The sequence below is a fragment of the Heloderma suspectum genome, chromosome 2 (assembly GCF_057233095.1).
Source record: "Heloderma suspectum isolate Gila_16-S chromosome 2, 16-S_ref, whole genome shotgun sequence".
NCBI classification, from domain to species: Eukaryota; Metazoa; Chordata; class Lepidosauria; order Squamata; family Helodermatidae; genus Heloderma; species Heloderma suspectum.
In genome coordinates, this window is record NC_139459.1 from 113,425,279 (window position 1) to 113,447,637 (window position 22,359).

The 22,359-nt window shown below is 41.4% G+C and overlaps 1 protein-coding gene across 2 annotated transcripts in view; it reads left to right on the plus strand.

Annotated features, from left to right (window-relative positions):
- Window positions 1-22,359, plus strand: part of CNTLN (centlein) — a 267,130-nt gene that overhangs the window by 147,303 nt on the left and 97,468 nt on the right. For both annotated transcript variants that reach the window (XM_084834565.1, XM_084834566.1), the window contains 2 exons: window positions 4,260-4,385; window positions 21,083-21,183. In XM_084834565.1, coding sequence (XP_084690691.1) covers window positions 4,260-4,385; window positions 21,083-21,183 — 227 coding nt within the window. The remainder of the gene's footprint in view (window positions 1-4,259; window positions 4,386-21,082; window positions 21,184-22,359) is intronic.

Consider the following 22,359-nt stretch of genomic DNA (forward strand, 5'->3'; position numbering starts at 1 on the left):
TACTTCTTTGAATGGGTTTTTAGGAATAACTCTGAATCAAGGCCTTGTATTGATTCCTGTAGGGGCCTTTGCTGCTTTTTTATTCCCTGTAGATGGTAGCTGTATGCTGGGTTTATTAAAAGAGATGAAGTGACCGTCTTTTCTGCTTCCATGATTTGCTCCCCACCTCCCAACCCGTGACACCAAATGGGGAGCATCTTGATGATGGCTGTGTGGGATCGTAGGTGTGTTTAAGTAGTAGCAGCTGTTTAATTTTTGGCTTTTAATGGGCAGAGTTACTTGTAAGACATTTGGGCACATTTACCAAATTAAATAAAAATAGTTTTCTTCGAGCCATTTAGAATGAGATCCCAGAATGAGATCTCCAGCAAATCAGCATAGATGTTCCTCTCTGTGGAAAAGCTCTGGTTTCAATAGCAAGTACGCATGTTGACTGAATATACCTCTTCCACTGGGTATATGAATAAATTCCATAGAAACTCTATATGAAGCTGTATAGGTTACTATAAGCCTAGTTGATTTTTCTTAATTGGCAGTTGTATGCTCCCAGCGCTGCCCCACTGGAAAGCCTTCAGATAACTAAAGAAATGGTTCTTGAAATCATTCCTTGTGGAAGAGAGGGACTCACCTTGCTGGTGTTTCCACATTCTTTAATATTTAAAGGGCTGTATTTGCTCATGCACAATAAGAAGGCATAGCTTCTTTTTAAAAAATCACAAAGTGAATGAAGGGCGAGGGGGAAGAAGTTGTGTTGCTTATCACAGCCCCGGATGACCACATTTCACAAAGCACTAGTGACTATTATAGTAGCTGTGGGCAGCTATAATATTATTAACAAAATATTGCTATTTGATTGCTGGGACAATGTGATACCCATGTAATCAATATACTACCCTGAGCAAAGGTGTCTGCATCCTCTGTAACAAATAGGCAATAGCCACACAGTTATTCTAGATAAACTGATCTTCAGGAAAGACCCAAACAGGGTGTAGTACAGAGTTTTATCTAGAACCTGAATCCAAAGGATGGCAAAAATGGTTTCAAAGCTGCATTGGGCTCTTTTCACTGGTGATTTGAGATGCCTATGGAGAGTTTTCCCATTTATTTCAGTGTCGGGGACAGCTCCACACTTTCCATGCCTACTGTGCATATGAAATTAGCCCCAACATTTTAGTGAATGGGGAACTCTTGCTTTTTAGGAGCTCCATGTGGGCAACGAAGCACCCACGGTACATTAGAATCAGGCTGAGGATTTTTAATTAAACTATGTAAAGGGAGTTATGAGATGTTTTGTTCCCTTGTGAGGTCAATTTGAGAGATGCCCTTTTAAGGCATAATTAGACCAGAACATTAATATTGTTTGCCACTTTAGACAGATTAGGGAAAGATTACACGTTACACAAACTGGCTGATCCACACTTTACCTTAAGGCTTATCCATCCTTACTAAGATACAGGAAATCTCAGGATTACAGCAACAAAGGAATCAAATGTTCCTTGAATTTGCCATGTTGTTTTTACAAAAATGCCAAAGAATAACATAGTAGATAGATATAAGTAAAACATTGCCTCAATCTGGAACTATTTCTCTCAAAAATTATTCTACTTATCGCTTACACAGACAGTACGGTACACTGTGTGTGATAACTAAATACAGGGCATTGTATGCATGTATGTAAAAGGTTGTGTAGTGCTCTGAAAAACAGCTGTGCTCTTTGTCATTTTCAGAAAGTTTAATTTCTTTTTAAAACAATACAAAGATTTTAATTTAAAATTCCTAATGTTTAGAATGTGCATAATAAAATCTTACTTTATTTTTAGTTATTCAAAAACTTGCATGCTGCCATTTAGCCTTACAAAGCTCTTGAGATGGCTTAGAACAATAAAACCATATATACATTCAGCCCAGAAGTAACAGTATAAGAATCTAATAGAATTAATGAATCATTTAAAAGAAAAAACTAAATAGTTGTAATTTAAATGCATAATTATATGGATAATAGGCACAACATAGTTATGAAGAATATGTGCAGGTATAAATACTCTAGTGTATCATTTAATTCAAGGATGATACCATTGCTTGATTCTCTTATCAATATTAATTTGAACTGTATTTATGTGGTTTCTTCCACTACAGGTCTTACAAATCACTGCATGTTAAAGACTGTTAACTGTGGCCAATGTATCTCATACCACTTGGTTATTTCAGTCCAGTTTTGCACTCACAACTCATATTCAGTAAGATTGCTCATGTAGGACATTAATTAGAGAGATTGTCTCTTGATGGTTGTTGCTTATTTACCTTTTCCTGTCCACTTCAAGTGGGATCAGCGTCAGATCTCTGCATTCTCAGCACAACAAACTTAAATGGAGCAAATGATAATGTCATGACCACTTTAGATGGTCAGTCCTTGCCACAAAGACTTCCATGTAATATTTGTGTTTCAACATGTTTACAGTTGCATTTCGGAATTCCTTCCAAAGAAAGACACCAGAAGCCTGCACTTAGCTGCAGATATACAGCAATAACATTCTGCTCAAATTCAAATGATTTATTCTTCCCAAATAGCAAACTGGTGCTAAGGAGATCAAGGCAATGCAGGTGGATTTATCCAGTTTTATGTTGGCAACAACCCTGGGGGCATGGGTAGGTTTGGTTGATGACAGTGACTTCTTCGAGGCCGTCCAGTGAGTTTTATGGAGTGATATGTGCAGCGATTTGAATTCAGTTTTCCATATACAGACCAGAACTCTGCACTTTGACTATCAGGCAGTTGGAGTTTTGAACACCATGAATAAAAAAAGACATTTCATGCATGACTGTAATGTAATGGACCTCATCACAGAAAGCTGTAGACTGCATCATTATGGTTGCTTTGGGGGTGAACTGGCCTGACAATGGGCTTGCTGACAGTATTACTCACTTGGAAGTACAATTTGTGGGAAATGGTGCCTCCACATTGGGTTGGTGTCTTAAGCCACCGTGATTTGTGAACTTCTAACAGTCTGATAAAGGACTACCAAGACACTGCATGTACAGCCTCCATGTGGAAGTGTTAGTTCTCAAAAACTGCCTCTGCATGAGCTCTGGCTGCCTGTGAGTCTGCTGGTACTCTTCATTCTCTTGAGGCATTTGCATGGAAATTGGCATATTTTATTTTATTTTATTTTATTTATTTTCATTTCATTTCATTTCTGAACCATCCAGTAGCTGAGGCATAAGCATGAACCAGCTCACCGTAATGCAGTCTGCAACATACAGTGAAAAGATCCATGACATTACAGTCATGAATCATGGGGCGACTGTAAATGTAAGCTGGCTCTGAGTTCCATATAGAGCACCATGGGGTAGGGATTAATATGTCAATCTCTACAGAAACTACTGTTACACAGCTTTTAGTTATTGCAATGTTATGGTCTATGTTATGAGCTCTAATATGGAAAAGGTGACTTGCTAGTACTGTACAACTTGTGTTTTCATTGATTACTGAAGACTAAAAATAACTTGTTGGGTAGAAATCCATACATCTGTACAACTGTTGAAGCATCTTTCTAATAAAGTTGGCCACTGTGGCTGTAAAGGGAAACTTTTCTGTATCTAGACAATCTCACTTCCTGCATTTACAGCAAAATAGTAAACACTTCAGTTTTCCGGCCCCAGGGACCCTTGTGTGTCATTGCCAATACTAGGGCCCTTGAAATAATTTAAGCATCATTGAACTTCTGAAAATTTTAGTTCTACAATTCAGGGGGTGTTTTTGTAATTTCCTTAAAAGTATAGGGTTTGAAATCACGTAATGTTTTCCCTTTTTTTCCCTTTAATATCTTCCTTCTTTCTCTTATCTCTCTGTGTTTATTACATTGTGCTATTTTAACATAGGAAGAGGTTACTAGCTTTTGTCAGATCAAGTGTTCGTGTCACTTAAGGAACAGTTGTCACTAGACACTGAGACAATTGGCAGCTCCTAACCTTTCCCTGAGACTGAGTCTGACAGGTCTTCCTTTAACTTGCTCTCCGCTGACAGTATGAATGAGTTCTCTATGATCTGACACACATCAGTTCTGAACCCTGGTGCCATATCAGCAGTTTATTTTTCTGAAATTACTTAACTAAAGCTTTAATTTCTATACAGCCAAATTTAGGATAGTGGTTTCAGTAATATCACTACATGTAGCAATATCAAGTATTGGGTATTGCATGTTTTTCTCTGGGATTTAAAATCTATTTATTTTATAGAATTTTTTTTTTTTAATAAACAGGCCTGGAAGCAGTAAAAGTGGAAAGGAGCGTTCGGATCCCCAGCATCTATGTCAAGAAGATTCTGATGCTGTGTGGAATGAACTGGCATATTTCAAAAAGGAACACAAAAAGCTATTGATTGAAAAGTAAGTTTCTTTATTTAAAAAACAACATATACATTGAGAAATGTGCTGTTAGTTCTCTGAATCTTTTTTCTTGTTGGGGCTTGAAGGCCACACAGAGGAATTCCTTTCAAATACCAAAATTAAATCATCTTCCTCTACCAGAAAGAGAGAGGAAAAACATTAGTCTCCCTCCCATCCCCTTTAAATCAGTGACAACAAGTTTGCTAGCACTAACTGAAATTGTATTACATGATCTAGGGATTGTGTTAATTAATGTGGCTCTCATCTGTTGGAGGTGTCGCTCTTCATTAGCCTGTATTTTACACACTGCCGTGCTTCATTTTTGGAATGAGGTGGTGAGGGGATAACCTAGCCAGCCATCCTTGTTTGATCTCCTTGATACATACGCAATGCAGAATGCCTCAGCTCTCTTGGTTCCCTGCCCTGTCCTGCTAATCCCAGCTGAGCTCATTATGGCGTAGCCTTGCTGCTACTCTTGGAGCCAGAGCTGTCCAAGCTAATTACTGGTAGCAGCAGAGCTGCCTGTTAAGGGTCTGGAGTGGATCTGCTAACATGGTCCTTCATAGTGACCTGCAAAAAGCACGAGGGAGTTGCTCTCTTTCTTGCTGTGCACAGCCTGTCCTTTGGGTTTAGTGCTGATCCCTTCACACAGCTCTTTTAGCTGTGGTAAGTGTAAAACTTGGTGAAGGAATTTTTACTTTCGAAAACATACAGTTTGCCTCTTTGATCTTATAATTCATAGACTATTATATTCACCCTGGTAAAGTAAGAACATTCCCTTTCATACTAGACAAAAGGAAGTTGGTAGGCATTGCATAATTAGCCTTTTAATGATGTTTTAAAATGTCTTTTGTCAAGCTGATTTTGTTATTTCGCAATGAGCATACTTGGAACTCTGAACCGTCTTCTGTTCTTTTGAGACTTCAGTGCATTTTTCGGGAGGGTACCTGCATTGATAGAACATCCAGAATATTCTCAGCATTCGAATTTTGAAGGACCTCCCTTTAACTTCACTATTGGAACTACCAGAGCACCATTATCACCATAGCACCAGCTACTTTAGTTCTGTCTGTGTTGGTATCTTTGGCAAAAATTTATAAAACCATGACCACTAGGATAATGACTTGCCCCACAGAGATCCTGGCATCAGAGGTTCTGGAAACATTAGCTATGTAAGTAGCAGGAGGACTCCTGGAATAATAGATGAAGTCTAAACAATGTAACTCTTGTCGTGGGATTCCTCCATGGAATGTCTCAACACTGGAGAACCAAAAAAAAAAAAAAGTCTTTCCTGCATCGTACAGTATTTTAAATCTCTGATTCTACACTGCATTGTTTCAACCACTAGATCCAGCCATGGCAGACTATGTGGTGATTCTGTTCAAGCAATGCCTTTTGAAGCTAGTGGGGTATTCTGATATCTTTTGAGAAGACTATAGAAAAAATGGTGTTGACGGAGGGATTGCACATTAGAACTTGATATTAGAAAAAGCAAAATGAAATGTACTGTGGTGTCCATTATGGAGAGAACATTGGAAGAAGTAAAGCTTGAGAGATCTATTCAAAGTTTTGCTTATAGTCTAGGCTGTGATAGGCCTGAAAAAATGCCTGTTTTTTTTCAAGTGCTCTATGCTCAGTGTCTTCAAATTTATCTCTGATTTGTAATAAATGTAATTCAGTGACTAAGAAAATTGTAGATTTCTTGAATTTCCTATGATGGCTTCAGATGATGAAGCCATGCTCTCAGGACATCAGTATCACTAGTGGAAAAAGAAGTTGGGTAAGATATAAAGCTGCAGCAGTCTTCTATAATGGACATATTGCATCAGGGATTTTTTGGTCAATGGCATCTGCTAGTACGGCCTTCCCCAACTTGGTACCTGCTGGGATTCCAAAATTTTTCCATTCTGGTAAGCAGTGGTGGACTGTAGCAGATCCCCCCCACCACCATTCCTGGAAAAAATGGTGCTGGGGGTGTGGGGGGTTGCCACCATTTGTGCAAATTGGAATTTGTGCAATTTGAGGTTGTTTTTTAAAATATTTTTTCTTGCACAAGTGTGCATGATCGCAAGTCTGGCTGTCCGCTATGTAGCCCCACAGAGGCGCTCGTAAATATCCTTGTCAGTTTCATCCTCTCCACCCATTACTTCATTTAACCCAGTAGAGCCATATTCCATACTTATCAAAGAACTTGTCAATCCCCACCCCCCCAGCTTGGGAAGTACCAAAGTGGAAAATGTAATTAACAAGTTGACAACAGATGTCAAATGGAAATTTTTGTCACAAATGGTTTGGAGTTCCACTGTCTGCCTTTGAATAATTTCTTCTACCAGAGGTAAAAAGATGGCAAAGAGAAACTGTCATATATATTCTTAATTCCAATTTAGTGAAAGGAATGGGTTTTTCTCAGCCTTTCTCTACTTACTTCAAACTACAGTTACTTCAAACTGTCACTATCAAACAATTTAAAATGGGTAGACATACCAACTGAAACAGATTCATCAACACAGGATATAGTAACCGTATTTTGCCTACAAAGTCGGTGTTAGCTGCAGCACAGATATGATCTTTCTGTGTCTTTGGGGTATAAACATTCTGGATTTATAGAGCAATTCCCCTGGATGCCATTTTGTAGATGCAATGATGGCAGCAACTAAGTTTCTTTTGGCTGTCACTACTGGCGCCACGTGTCTTTAAAACAATATGGGAGTCAGTTGTTGTAGTCATCAAGTCTGCTGAAAGAAAGCTGTGCTGCCGCAGTAGTGGAAGAAAATAACTGTCAATAGTTACTAGGTATTCAATTACATTTGCAGTGCATCAGTGTGCATATGATCATGTGATAGACAATTCCTGTGAGGTAAAATATTTCAACTCTGTTCCTTGTCAAGTAGAAAAGACAGCAGCACCTTAATCTAATTTACATAAAGTTTTCCAAAGATATGTCCTTAATCACTCATGAAAGAGAAGCTCTAAGTTTACTGATCCTAAACTTATGATAGCTTCCACACTTCTGTGGGATCATCCTGCTATACAGAACTTGATACTCTTATTGGGCTAATTGACAGTTTTTTTGTTTGTTCAGTCATTAAGTCGTGTCCGACTCTTTGTGACCCCATGGCCATAGCACGCCAGGCCTTCCTGTCCTCTAATTGACGGTACCTAAATCTTTTCCACCATAATTTCAGACCTTGGCATTTAGCAAACTAAAATACATTTTATGCTGAATATTTTTAGGGCATTATTATGTTTTGTACCTTCTCTTCCAAGAACAATACTTTTTAGATGTTCCTTTCTAGAGGCTTGTGTGAACAGCTACCTTCATTACTACAACAGTTTTAAACAAGCTGATCTGCGTGCAGGACTTCCTCAAACCAATTGCATCTCAATCTTTGGCATCTTTATTCTGAATACAGTGTCGGTCTGTACTGTATTGTGAAGTCTCTTGTTTTCGGACGTGCGGAAGCCAGGGAGCATCCTTAATAAAACCACTGTGTTCTTACATCCTGTTCGTCGCCTCTGAGCCCTTTAAAAAGGGTATTGGCACTGCGATGTGGTTAAAATTGCAATTCTAGGGAACATTTACTGTAAAACAAATACCTCTTATGGTCTCCAAACATCATATCTCAGGGTGCCGCCTCCTAGCATGGAGGAATAGGAAGCTTATTTCCTTTCCGATAAACCCACTAAAAAATTCTACCTCATAGCTCTGATACTGATTGAATTTTTCTGTGGCGTTTACACTGTTGCACTTGTTTTTTTGGCTTCCCTGTAGATCTTCCTTTCTTAATTCACAGATAGGTTTACACAGTATTTTCTTCAATTACTTAACAATACAAGGGAGAGTTATACTTGTAGTTTGGGGCTTTTCACCCACAACGGGCTATAATGTGCACAACAACAACAACAAAGAGGAGTGCCTTCCTAGTATGTCTTTATTTGAGGGAAAGAGCAATAAGCTTATGACTATTGTAACGTGTGTGTGTTTTTGGTCTTGGCAAATATTATTTTATGCCCAGTTAGTGTGTAACTTAGGCCCAGTTCACGCTATCTTTTCTCCCGGCATACAAGCAACCCAGACTGTCCTGGACTGTACATGGCTACCATTGGGGAGGCTCATACATAATGAATGGTAATATATGAAGTTAAGTAACATGGGAAGGGGGTACGAGAAACTGTGTTGCTTATGTAGTTGCAGCTGCAAAAAAATGCCTGCTGTGGTCTCAAGAACAACCACTGGTCGTATCAGTGAATCACCATTCTCTGCATGGTCAAGGGTAGGCTGGTACTCCTCATCAGAATAAGAAAACGCCTGGGAGAACCAGCTCTTAGTCTTTTGTTGCCCATTGGAGCATTTTTCTTCTAACCATGGTTCTAAAAACATGTTCAAGAGAAATACCATGAGAAATTAGCATTAAGAGGCTATATCAACACATTATTTAAATAATTAAGATTTCATCAAAAGCTTTTCTGCATTAGTTTGTTATGGACTTGCCTTCCTTCTCTTACCTTGGAGGTGTATGCAGAAGCCCATTTACTTAAGAAAGGCAGCTACAGATGAGACTGGAATTTTTATTTGGGGGAAAATGTGGTGTGGAAAGGGAGCAGTTATTTTATTGGATCTTCTGGCTGATGATCAATATGAGAGATGTTTGGGAGCCAGAGAAGGAGAACCGCTGCTTCTCTGATTGATTTTGTAATTTTATTGTGCTTTTAGATTTGCCAAAGGTTCTCGGGAGTCTTGAAGGGATATGTCTCCTATGAAAAAGTTTATGTACAAATGAGGCAATGATTATCTAAATATAAAGTGTTTCACAGAGGTTAATAGAGATAGGCCTTCTACATTAAATTATTTTTAATAATGCTGACTATTATTAAACAGTAGGGCATTCTAAGCTTTTGTCACTTCTTCCCTATCCACAGGGCCTTGAGTGGATTAATACCTGCATGCTGCTGCACAATAACCGTTTTTCTCTCAAATTGTAATAATGAGGAGGAATGTAATACTCCTCACATGCCATTTGTGGTTGGGAGAACGTATTAATATGATTTATCCCTGAGTAATTCACTCTTAGGGAGTTAAGGTTGAGCTTTATGACTAAAAGAAAACAGCAATAAAATGTAAACTCTCCTTTTCTGTTTTTATTCTCCTTTAGGACCCATCTTAGGCTAGATTCAAACGTTACCTTTGCAGGGTGCCAGTTTTTTTGGTGTGGTTCAGAACCACACTGCTCTGGTAACATCTATAAACAAGTACCATGGGGGCAGATGGGTTGACATGGTTGCTTTCTATGCTACTGTCACCCTGTGCCACACAGGTAACATTTTAATTAGACCCTTAAGAGCTAGTATAGGTTAACACCTAGTTATGTTGTTTGACAAATTCAAATGGGGTCATATGGTAATTCCAGCTCATGGCGAGCCAATGATACCAAGCATCTGCCATGAGCAGTACTGGGCTTCTTGCCTGCCATTTATATGTGTGTTTACGATCTGATTCTGTGCAGGTCAGCTTCTTTACATAAATTGCTCACATCGTCATATTTAAAACAGCCATCCTGTGCCTGAGTTTCCTTTGTGTCAGTTCTTGGAGCGCAACTGAGGCCAGTTGGGAGACTTGTCTGGGTATCCCTGTGGCAGAAGCTGGAAATTCTAAATGGATGGCAAATCCTATGGAGCTGACATGAGAAATCAAGCCCCCATTTGATTTCTCACAGGTAGGTGTGGGTCGAGTGAGACCCAGCTCATTGCCTGCTGTGAACAGGCTACTAACAGGGCCTGCTCCACCTGCACAGTTGCTCTCTCTTCATTCCATTGCCCTCCTCCCCTCAATGAACCACTAAAACTACATAGGAGTAGTCTGGAGTAGAGAGGCAGTGAAGGTGGGGACGGGCACTTTGCAATGGAGAAGACTGGCTACATGTGCTGTAGCATATGTCTGCAGTGGGAAAGGGACGCTATTTGTGTCAATTTCCACTTTATCCCTAGTGGAAATTGATGCAAATAGTGGTGGTAAAGGTGGTGGTTTGTACCTTGAGCAGTCATGAGCATTTTGTGTTCATTCGTTTAGAGCATGTGCAAAAGATCAAGCCTCTTCAGGTGAGCAATAGGGATGCTTGTGTATCCCTAGAATTGCATAGACAATCCCTGCCTTGTAGAGGGCTGGCTGTTACTCCTTCACTGACCTGTAATGTCTTGGAATGACTTTTTGGAAGTCATTCCAAAAAGATGTCTTTTTGATGAAAACTTCTCAGCCCTGGTCCAGAAGACACATCAAACAACAACCTCTTGTCCTCTGTAGAGGAAGCCAGGGTCCTGCTTTAGTATTATATTGGTTCACTATTTACTTACCACACCATGTTTTGCTTTTCATGTAACAAGCCTCAGTCTCCTGCATTCCCTCTAGTTCTCTGATTCTTTCCCTGACTTCCAATTTTGGACAAACCATACTTTGCCATTACATTTGAAACAAGGGGGGCCTTTAGCAAAATGTTGCAGAGTAGCCTTAACCATTAACAGGAATGCTCTTATTCAGGGTTCTGGCCACCCACCCATACTCTTCTGCAGGATATTATATACTGTAAGGAACTCAAGCAGGCCAATTCACTCCCCCTCTCTCCCCTTCTTGTTTTTCCATTTTTCTTTTCTAACTGACAATATTCCATGGCTCCTGGAGGCTGCTGAGCGTACTCAGTGCTCATTGGGGAGGGGTTCTGATGGGGGTGTTGCCCCCCTCCTTTCCAATGTTTGTGTTTCTGCATATCTCAGGGTTCACCAGAGAATGTTAATGTCTCCCTTTTTTTTCTCAGTGATGTGGTTGTGGCTCCAGTCCTGTTGGCACTCAACTGCTTGAGTTCCCTTTTGGAGTGAATGGTGGTAAATTATGGTTTGTACTTGCCTTCCAACCTGGAATTGGAAACCGCAATTTGAAGTGGGTTTCCAGGTCTGGTTTGGTGGGCTCACACAAATGATTGATTTGAGTACAATAGCAATGTATGGTCTGCTTGAAATCAGAAACTATGGACGGAATTGGATCATACAGTGCACTGAGGCTGGAGATGGGAGACCACGTGCCAGGGCTCACTCATGAAAAGCACAATCATGGTGACTTGTGAACTGGCACAGTTAATGATTTGTTGTGAAAATAATCATTTGTTGTGAAAAAAATAAATAATTCTTTCTTTTAATTACCGATTAGCAAATTAAGTGTCCAAATAAATGCACATCCAGGCACCTTTTAATTGTATTTTTCTGAAGCTATATTAATAACATCTCTTGAAACTATGTTGTTCAGTCATTCAGTCGTGTCCGACTCTTCGTGACCCCATGGACCATAGCACGCCAGGCCTTCCTGTCCTGCGCTCTTTCCCGGAGCGTGCTCAAGTTCATATTCATTGCATCCGTGATGCTATCTAGCCATCTCATCCTCTGTCGTCCCCTTCTCCTTTTGCCTTCAGTCTTTCCCAGCATCAGGGTCTTTTCCAGGGAGTTTTCTCTTCGCATTAGGTGGCCAAAATATTGGAGCTTCAGCTTCATTATCTGTCCTTCCAATGAGCAGTCAGGGTTGATTTCCTTTAGGATGGACTGATTTGACCTCCTTGCAGTCCAGGGGACTCGTAAGAGTCTTCTCCAGCACTACAGTTCGAAAGCATCAATTCTTCGGCACTCAGCCTTCCTTATAGTCCAGCTCTCACAGCCATACATTACTACTGGGAAAACCATAGCTTTGATTAGACGGACCTTTGTCGGCAAGGTGATGTCTGTGCTTCTTACTATGCTGTCTAGGTTGGCCATAGCTTTCCTCCCAAGGAGCAAGCGTCTTTTAATTTCATGGCTACAGTCACCGTCTGCGGTGATCTTGGAGCCCAAAAAAGTAAAATCTGTCACTGCTTCCATTTCTTCCCCTTCTATATGCCAGGAAGTGATGGGGCCAGATGCCATGATCTTCGTTTTTTTAATGTTGAGTTTCAAACCAGCTTTTGCACTCTCCTCTTTCACCCTCAACAAGAGGCTCTTTAGATCCTCTTCGCTTTCTGCCATTAGGGTGGTATCGTCTGCATATCGGAGGTTGTTGATAATTCTCCCAGCAATCTTAATTCCGACCTCTGATTCATCCAACCCGGCATTTCTCATGATGTACTCTGCATATAAGTTAAATAAGCAGGGTGACAATATGCAGCCTTGTCGTACTCCTTTCCCAATTTGGAACCAATCGGTTGTTCCATGTCTGGTTCTTACTGTTGCTTCTTGACCCTCGTACAGGTTTCTCAGGAGACGGGTAAGGTGGTCTGGTACTCCCATCACTTTCAGAATTTGCCACAGTTTGTTGTGATCCACACAATCAAAGGCTTTAGCGTAGTCAATGAAGCAGAAATAGACGTTTTTCTGGAATTCTCTTGCTTTCTCCATGATGCAGCGAATGTTGGCGATTTGATCTCTAGTTCCTCTGCCTCTTCTAAACCCAGCTTGTACTTCCGGTAGTTCTCGGTTCGCATACTGCTGAAGCCTAGCTTGTAGGATTTTGAGCATCACCTTGCTGGCATGTGAAATGAGCGCAATTGTGCGGTAGTTTGAACACTCTTTGGCGTTGCCCTTCTTTGGAATTGGAATGTAAACTGACCTTTTCCAGTCTTGTGGCCACTGTTGAGTGTTCCAGATTTGTTGGCATATTGATTGCAGCACTTTAACAGCATCATCTTTTAGGATTTTAAATAACTCGGCTGGAATACTGTCATCTCCGCTAGCTTTGTTGTTACTAATGCTTCCTAAGGCCCACTTGACTTCACTCTCGAGGATGTCCGGCTCAAGTTCAGTGACCGCACTATCATGGCTATCAGGGACATTCAGATCTTTCCTGTATAGTTCTTCTGTGTATTCTTGCCACCTCTTCTTAATCTCATCTGCTTCCGTTAGGTCCCTGCCTTCTTTGTCCTTTATCATGCCCGTCTTTGCACAAAACATTCCCTTGAGATCTCCAATTTTCTTGAAGAGATCTCTCGTCTTTCCCATTCTGTTGTTTTCCTCGATTTCTTTGCATTGTTCATTTAAGAAGGCCTTCTTGTCTCTCCTTGCTATTCTCTGGAACTCTGCATTCAGTTGGGTATATCTTCCCCTTTCTCCCTTGCTTTTCGCTTCCCTTCTTTCGTGAGCTACTTGTAAAGCCTCATCAGACAGCCACTTTGCTTTCTTGTATTTCTTTTTCTTTGGGATGGATTTCGTTGCTGCCTCCTGAACAATGTTACGGACCTCCGTCCATAGTTCCTCAGGCACTCTGTCTATCAGGTCTAATCCCTGAAATCTATTCCTCACCTCCACTGTATATTCATCAGGGATATGATTTAGGTCATACCTGAACGGTTTAGTGGTTTTCCCTATGTTCTTCAATTTAAGCCGAAATTTTGCAAGAAGCAGCTCATGATCTGAGCCACAGTCAGCTCCAGGTCTTGTTTTGACTGACTGTATGGAGCTTCTCCATCTTTGGCTGCAAAGGACATAATCAATCTGATTTCGATATTGACCATCTGGTGACGTCCATGTGTAGAGTCGCCTCTTGTGCTGTTGGAAAAGAGTGTTTGCTATGATCAGCATGTTCTCTTGGCAAAACTCTATTAGCTTTTGTCCTGCTTCATTTTGTACACCAAGGCCATGCCTGCCTGTTATCCCGGTGATTTCTTGACTTCCTACTTTAGCATTCCAATCCCCTATGATGAAAAGGACATCTTTTTTTGGTGTTAGTTCTAGAAGGTGTTGTAGGTCTTCATAAAAGCGATCAACCTCAGCTTCTTCGGCCTCAGTGGTTGGGGCATAGACTTGAATTACTGTGATGTTGAATGGTTTGCCTTGGATTCGTACTGAGATCATTCTATCATTTTTAAGATTGTACCCCAGTACTGCTTTTCCCACCCTTTTGTTGACTATGAGTGCTACTCCATTTCTTCTAAGGGATTCTTGCCCACAATAGTAGATATGATGGTCACCTGAATTAAATTCGCCCATGCCTGTCCATTTTAGTTCGCTGATTCCCAAGATGTCGATGTTCAATCTTGCCATCTCATGTTTGACCACCTCCAGCTTACCTTGAATCATTGATCTGACATTCCAGGTTCCTAAACAATATTGGTCTTTACAGCATCGGATTTTCTTTTCACCACCAGACACATCCACAGCTGAGTGTCCTTTCGGGTTTGGCCCAGCCGCTTCACTCTTTCTGGCGCTACTTGGAAATACCCTTTGCTCTTCCCCAGTAGCATATTGGACACCTTCCGACCTGAGGGGCTCATCTTCCGGCGTCATCTCTTTTAGCCTTGTGATACGTTCCATGGGGTTTTCTTGGCAAGAATACTGGAGTGGGTTGCCATTTCCTTCTCCAGTGGACCACATTTTGTCAGAACTCTCTGCCATGACCTGTCCATCTTGGGTGGCCCTGCACGGCATAGCTTATGGCTTCACTGAGTTACGCAAGCCCCTTCGCCACAACAAGGCAGTGATCCATGAAGGGGCTTGAAACTATGACCACAGTCCTAATTCCCAGATTGATTGGCAGGAGGGGCTTAGGATGAGATGATGGCACAATTATCCCTGGCAGCCCACAGTAGGTCTAGCGCTGGTGATCTGTCCACTAGTAGTAGGCTGTGAAACCTGGATCCAAGACCCCTTTGTTGTCCCAAGAGGCCCAAGGATCAGGCCCACCCTGCATAGCTTTCACTTGTCCTGGGCAGAGCAAGCTGGCAGGCTTTGGAAGTGATGCCCCACATTGCCAAGGTCTTCTTTGGGCTAATTTCAACCATCTGAAGCTTGCAGTGGTTATTCAGCTAACACAAGTTGGAAGATCTAGTAAATGTCAAACAGCTGTCCTGGGCTAGTTGATAGTTATGAAATTGCAATCACTTTCAGATAGCCCAAATTGGCCAAGGAATTCAATAAATCATTTTCAGTAGCACAAATATGACTAATATGTAAGTAATGCCTTGTGCTCTCTTTTTATTTTATTTTTTGCTTTACACACTCCATTGGCAGCCTTATCCCCCAATGTATGTAATGGTTTTTTGCTTTCTCACACAAGCTAGATCAAACACCTGCTCCAAGATTTGCTCTCACTTCCCAAAGCTGTCAGTTGACGCACACACATGCAGACCTTTTGAAAGAGCATATTTTGCCCTTATTGCAAGCAGATGTACCTGAGTCTTAACATCGGAGGAGCAAAGGGAAAACTTTTGTCACACTTGTATTTGCCTGCTTAAGAAGTCAGATATGGGTCAAGCTTATTCCAGATCTTACAACCTACAGGCACATTGAGCTGTGCCCTTCTCCTCAGCCTTAATTTATGACATCTGTATTGACAACAGAATTAAAGGGCAACATTTTCAGCAGTCCTACAATGATTCTTTGAGGGAAAATTGGAGTTACGTTTGCTTTTAGCTATAAAGAAACATCAGCTTTACTTCCCTAATAATACTCCTCTATTCAGATAACTGAATTCACTTCTCTCAGAAAGTGAGTATGCATAATTAGTTTGAAGTTGGGTTGTAATGAAAAAGTGCTAAGGTATAATGCTTGTTCCAATTTATGCAGCTCAGCAGTGGTCCCTTGACCTGCTGTGCTGATACCACACTACTTAAGATAATGTAGTGAGGTCCCAGTATTTCCTCAGGTGTGTACTTTATTCCTTTGCACCAGTGCAAATGACCAACCCTAACTGCACTGTTGGTGAAGAGGGAGCTGTTGGCATTGCTCCACCTCCACCACTTCCACCTACACATGTACTTGTACCGTGTTTGACCCGCCAATAAATGCAGCCTATCAGTCATGCAGTTTGGCCTGCCAGGTGCTTGAGAACTTCCCTGTTTTTTTTAGTTCTAGCTGAGCAGCAAAAATAGGAGCGTTATTGAGCCTCTAGTGGGCTGCTGTCCATGGTTTATTGGGCTATGGGCAGCTTGCTAGGTTACAAACTGTGCAGGCCTGGCCTGGCAAGTGTTATACAAAGAGCTTGTCTGGGAGGGAGGAACAGGGCCAAGAGGACCATTGAACAGGATCTTCAGCATTGCTGGAATAGCCACACTGATTTTTTAAAATTATTTTTAATATTGTTTTATCATGTTTCTATGACAAAAAGCTAACTTAGTGAAAAACATATTAAAGAAAACAAACTGCACTTTACAGCATAGGTATCCATACTATCAACAATATGTGTAAGCAGGAACCAAACATGGCTACCACATAAAGAAAAAGGTCTACAGTGACATTTCAAGAAGAACCATGCATATATACTTTTGGGGAGTGATCTTCTCTACATATGCAACAAAAGGATACCATACAGAAGGAATGGGGATCCTATTGCCCATCAGATGTTGGTGGACTGCAGCTCTCTCCATCACTGACCAGAGGGTATATTGATGGGCATATAGGCGTTGGAGTCCAACAACATCTGGAGGGCAGCAGATTCTCCAGCCCTGGCATAAAGTAAGAAATATGGACTTTCACATACCCTTTTACAACTCTGAATAGGGATGTAATTTTCTGCATGAAAGCAATTTCCCATATTTTTGCTTGCCAGGGAGATCTGCATGGAATGCCATGTTCGCTCTAGCACTGTTGTACTAAAACCTCTTGGCTCTTTTATCAAGCATTGTTCAAATATAGAAGAAACATTTCACAATTTGAGATCCATGAGACTGTTAATGCAACTTTTTACAATGCTTTTCAGCCAAAAGGGGATGGCTATTTAATCACAAATGCCAGTGATTGCTTTTTCAGGGTTAAAGATGTTTATATTGGTGGAACTGAAAGTTATGGCTTCCCCTTACCCCTTGGGAGCCCTGTTTGGGCCAATAGGCAACTCATACATTAATCAATCAATCAATCATGCAGGCGTAACCTGGAGTTTACCACCAATATATGCTTAGCAGGGAGCTGCATCTAGTCCTTCTTCTCTGCTGAATTGATGTGATATATGCTATGCAAATATGTATTTGCTGCAGTAAATTATCATACAGCACAATCCTTTACATTTCTACTCAGAAGTAAGTACCATGGAGTTCATAGGATTGGAGCCTTAATAACTGAATGTGTGGCGAGGCTTAGAGTTGTCCCCTGAACAAAGATAATGCTAAATTGAACCAATACATTTCTTCAGTAAGCTCCAGTATGTAAAGAAAGATCATAGAGAAGTTGTGTTTGTGAGGAGTGATCAAATACATTTTCTGATGTATCCTCTCAGAACTAGTTATGTGTTGCAGGTACCTTATGTATAAGATTTGGCATAAATGCCTCTGGTTATTGCTTGTATCCAGTTACCTTGCCTAAGGTCATGATAATTGGTTAATCTGTTATCATTATCATCATTTTCATGAAGACAATTATTCCATTTTCTCCTTATTAATTTTTTTTTGGTTTAAATTTGGAGCTCTTTCAGTTTTCTGTACTTCAGTTAATTAAGTAATCATTGAAGAGAGTCATTTGTATTGGTTGGGAAAATGCATTGAAGTACGAGTGATTAAAGGAGCAATCCAATGGGAATAGGCGGCCACCTCCGAACTCGGAGGTGACCACCTATCCAATGCACAGCAGGGGGAGCACGGAAGGGATCCTTTCCTCCATGTTCCAGCTGCCCTGCATTTGTGACTAGACGGCCGATTTCAGCTTAGCTGCGGGATGTCGGAGCGCAGGGTTGGGATGCTGGACATCGTATAGGAAGCGTTGTGCCAGCATTTCCACACTCCCTGCCCCTGCGAACAGCCCTTTTTCCCCTCTCTGCAATGCTCTTACGAGCGTGGAGCCCAGGGACAATCCGCCCCACCTACGAGGTGGCAGGGGAGGGGGCGGGGAGGCGATTCTCTGGGAACCAACCAATCCTATGGCCATCTAGCTGCTGTCTAGTGGCCATAGGATTACACCCTTAATGCAAATGTCTGCTCCAGTTCCATCCCTGGCTTCCTGGCATGGTAAAATAATGCTTTACTGCTATGTCTGAATCAGCAAACTCTGTTTTGTGCTTGCCTTCCAAACCAGAACTGGTTTGACCATGGTTTGGAATCCTGGTTTGATCAGCAACCACATACATCGTTTGCTGATTTGGATGTAACAGCAAAGTATAATTTGCCCAGACAGGAAGTGGGGGGGATTGGAGTGCATAAGGGAGAGAAGGGGGGTAGCATGCAAGCTCAAGGCTTGGGCCCAGCTGCCAAACCACGATTTGGCCCTTACATCTGAGCCAGCCCAATGTGATAATGCCTCATCATTCATTTCCATAACTACATATTCTGGGAAAGAAGAGAGGAACTCAACTTAGGCTTGCCACAGTTTCGGGTGACATCTATCTTCAATTTTCCTAATGATGCCATTTCTGAGTGAACTGAATCTCAAATGCAAATGAAAAATATGACATAGAAGTTTATAACTAGAGAGTAACCATTGCACCCATCCTAATGAATAAACAAAGGGAATACAGCCATCTTCTGCTATTCTTTCTTTAATTGTAATTATATATTCATTCTTGTGTCCCTCTAGAGTTAGAGCTATTTCAAATGTTTCAGAAGACCTTCCTTCTTGACTTAAAAGGTCTGTTCATACTTCTGGCTTTCATTAGTAAAAAATAGCTGGCAGAATTATTTAATAATATGATATTATTAATTATATTCATGTCCCTCTGTTCCCAGAAGCATATTATGCCATACTAATGCAGAAGACACCATAGAATTATTCAACATGTCCTTTACATTTCTTCTTTAAGCCCTGCCTTGACAGCCCTGCCATCATAGGAATTTGATTCTGATATTCCTTTCCCTCAAATTAATATAAACACTCACAGTAAATTCTGGGAAACATACAGCTGAGGAGTGATAACTCAATCATCAGGGACAATAGATCAAATCATTTTCTATAAACTGTTTTTGTTGTGTTGATAAGAGATACAAAATTTATATATTGCTGATGGATTGAAAGAGCACTTATAAAGTGTGACATTATAATGAGGGTATGTTATATATATTTTGGGAAGAAATAAAGACATAAAGTTATTAGATTAATAAAACTAAACAGAGACCATCATGATAATGTGTTTTATTATCAGATAATTTATTCATCACTTCTTTGGAAATCTGGCCATGATTTAATGCTGATTTTCAATTTTCCAAAACTATTAGCCAAGTGGGAAGATGTTTGTGTGTGTTTTAAATTAAAGAGAATAGAAACTGAATTGAACAATTGGGTTTTCTTATTACTACACTGTGCTAGAGTGGGATTGCTTGTATCATACAAATGGTAAAGTCAGTGTAAGTATTGATACGTGTTTCCTGAAGATGAGTATAAATGGTTTCAGTGTCAATAATGCCTTGGAACCAGATTTAGGTTCAAGCAACGGGGCTAGCAGGAATGGACTTCTGCTAACAGAAGATGTCTCCCTCGGCCCCTGCACCACAGTCAGCCTATTCAGCAAGATCCTCCAACCCTTTGTGTAGAATTTTCTGGACTGAAGGGTTTGCTGTAGGGAGGAGGAAGCAAAGAAGTCTGCACGTGTCTAAATCTGGATCCAACCCCATGTCATGGTTTTATTCAATATACGTTTTTGTAGTTTGTTTGTTTGTTTGTTTATTTATTAGATATACCTGGCCACTCTAGGTGGCCTACAGTGCAAATAACAACACAAAATAAAACAAAATTTACATAATCAACTGAACCAAAGAACATTGCTCTAAAAAAACTCTAACCCACCCCAAATGCCCGCCTGAACAGCCAGGTTTTCAAAACCTGGTGGAAGGTCATGAAAGAGAGGGCATGATGGAGGTCACTAGGGAGGGAATTCCGCAGAGTAGGGGCCACCACAGAAAAGAGCCTCTTCTTAGTCCTTACCAGCCTAGCTGTCCTGACTGATGGAACAGACAGACGGCCTTCCAAGGCCGATCTTGTTGAATGGCATCCTTGGTGTTGTTGGAGGTACTCCTTAAGATAGGAACCATATAGGGTTTTCAAGGTCAATGCCAACACATTGAATTGGGCCTGGAAAACAACTGGTAACCAGTGCAACTCCTTCAGCACAGAGTGATGTGGTGTCGCCAATGGCTGCCTTTAATCAGGCAGGCTGCCGTGTTCTGCACCAGCTGCAAATTCTGAACTGTCTTCAAAGGTAACCCCACATAGAGCGCATTACAGTAGTCTAGGCAAGAGGAGACCACGGCATGAACTACTAATGGGAGTAGATGGTTAGGGAGGTAGGGTGCAGCCATCATATCAGATGGAGTTGGTACAGCACAACCTGGGTCCCAGCTGACACCTGAGCTTCCATGGACAGCTGGGAGTCTAAATGACCCCCAGATTGTGGACCTGTGCAGATTGTGCAGCCACACCCCATTGAACACCAGGTCAGCATCCTCCAACCTCCCCTTGCCTCTCACCAAAAGTACTTCGGTTTTGTCGGAGTTCAGTTTCAGCTTAGTCCTTTCCATCCAGCCACTCACCAACTCTAGACACTTGGACAGGGTTTCTACAGCCAACCTTGGCAAGGATTTAAATGAGAGGTAAAGTTGCATGTCATCTGCATATTGGTGACACTGCACTCCAGAACTCCTGATGATAGCCCCCAGTGGCTTCATATAGATGTTAAATAACATTGGGAAAAGAATAGAACCCTGTGGCACCCCACAAGTGAGTATGTGTCTCATCGTATTTTTTCTGCAGCACACTCAATTCTTTGTGTGTTTTTCTAGACTGAATTTAGAGGAGGAATTGGATCAGATGAAAGTACATGCATCTAGGGATAAAGCTACAATACAAGAACTGAATATGTGTCTGCAGCAAGAAAGAGAAGGTAGGCTCAATCGAACCATCACCAAACCACGTTTTGTGCTACCTGTAGTTTAGAACCCAAATCATAGTTCTAGATCTGCTTGTCTGCTTTTGTTTCCTGTCTTCTCAATACTCAGCTTCTTAAGTTCACTCTGGTCTTCATAGCGGAGTTGCTTCTGGAGGGAGAGTAATATCCATAACTATGGTTTGTCAATTCAGACATCAGACCAAACCAGAGTTTTCTTCAACCCAATTCAGACCGTAGTTTCTGATTCCAATTTGTCAGCCAAATGAAAACCATAGTTTGTCAATTTACAGATCATGCCAAAACATAGTTAAGCTTCCATGACTAGTGACTACCTGAATCTAAAATCCATGAGTTGAACTATGTCTGAATTGCCAGGTGATCATGAAGCTAAACTGCTTATCTGAGGTCCTTCGAAGTTTACTCAGCAGGAAGCGACATGGCCTAATTGTCAGGAGGCACCCTAGCGGCCTCTTTCAGTAGACTCCAATAGCCAACTCAAGACACAGACAAAAGGATTCTTTTCAAGGCTTTAATCCTTTTACAACTTAATGACTCTTTCAGATGCTAATCACCAGCGACTAAGCAATGAACAGCAGAGTGGCCTATGCGCTGAGTAAGCAGTTAATCCCCGTTTGAAGGAGAGTCACTTGAAGACCCTGAACTTATGGGCTAGGGAGAGATCCTCCCTCTTTCCCTTGGGTCCACAGGAGGCGGCCGTTGCTTGTGCGCCAAACGGGCGCTACGCCTCCTTTCCGCACCCTCCATCGCTCGTCGCTCTCTGCGTCGAGCGTCAAGCAAGCCTCCCTCCCGCACTTGCTCACTGCCAGGGTCACTATCTATCTCAGGAATGCCAGCAGGAGGAATCTCTGCCAGCTGCTGTGCCTGTGAGGGATGAGCTGGCTCCTCTTCCATGGATTGCTGCTCCTCCTCAGAATCAGAACTGCTCTGGGATTCTGTCGGCTCAGTTTCCACCCTGACAGTAATAACATCTCAGCTTTTGCTTTAATAATGAAGATCACATGCACAGATATGATGGACTGAAGAAGTGGCCTAACTATCAAACCATAAGTAAAAAGACAATTTATGGCAGTTTTCTCCCATATCTAGCAACTTGCTTGTGTCAGTTATGCCACTTACTTCAGGTATAAACTCTTCCAAGTTCTACTTATT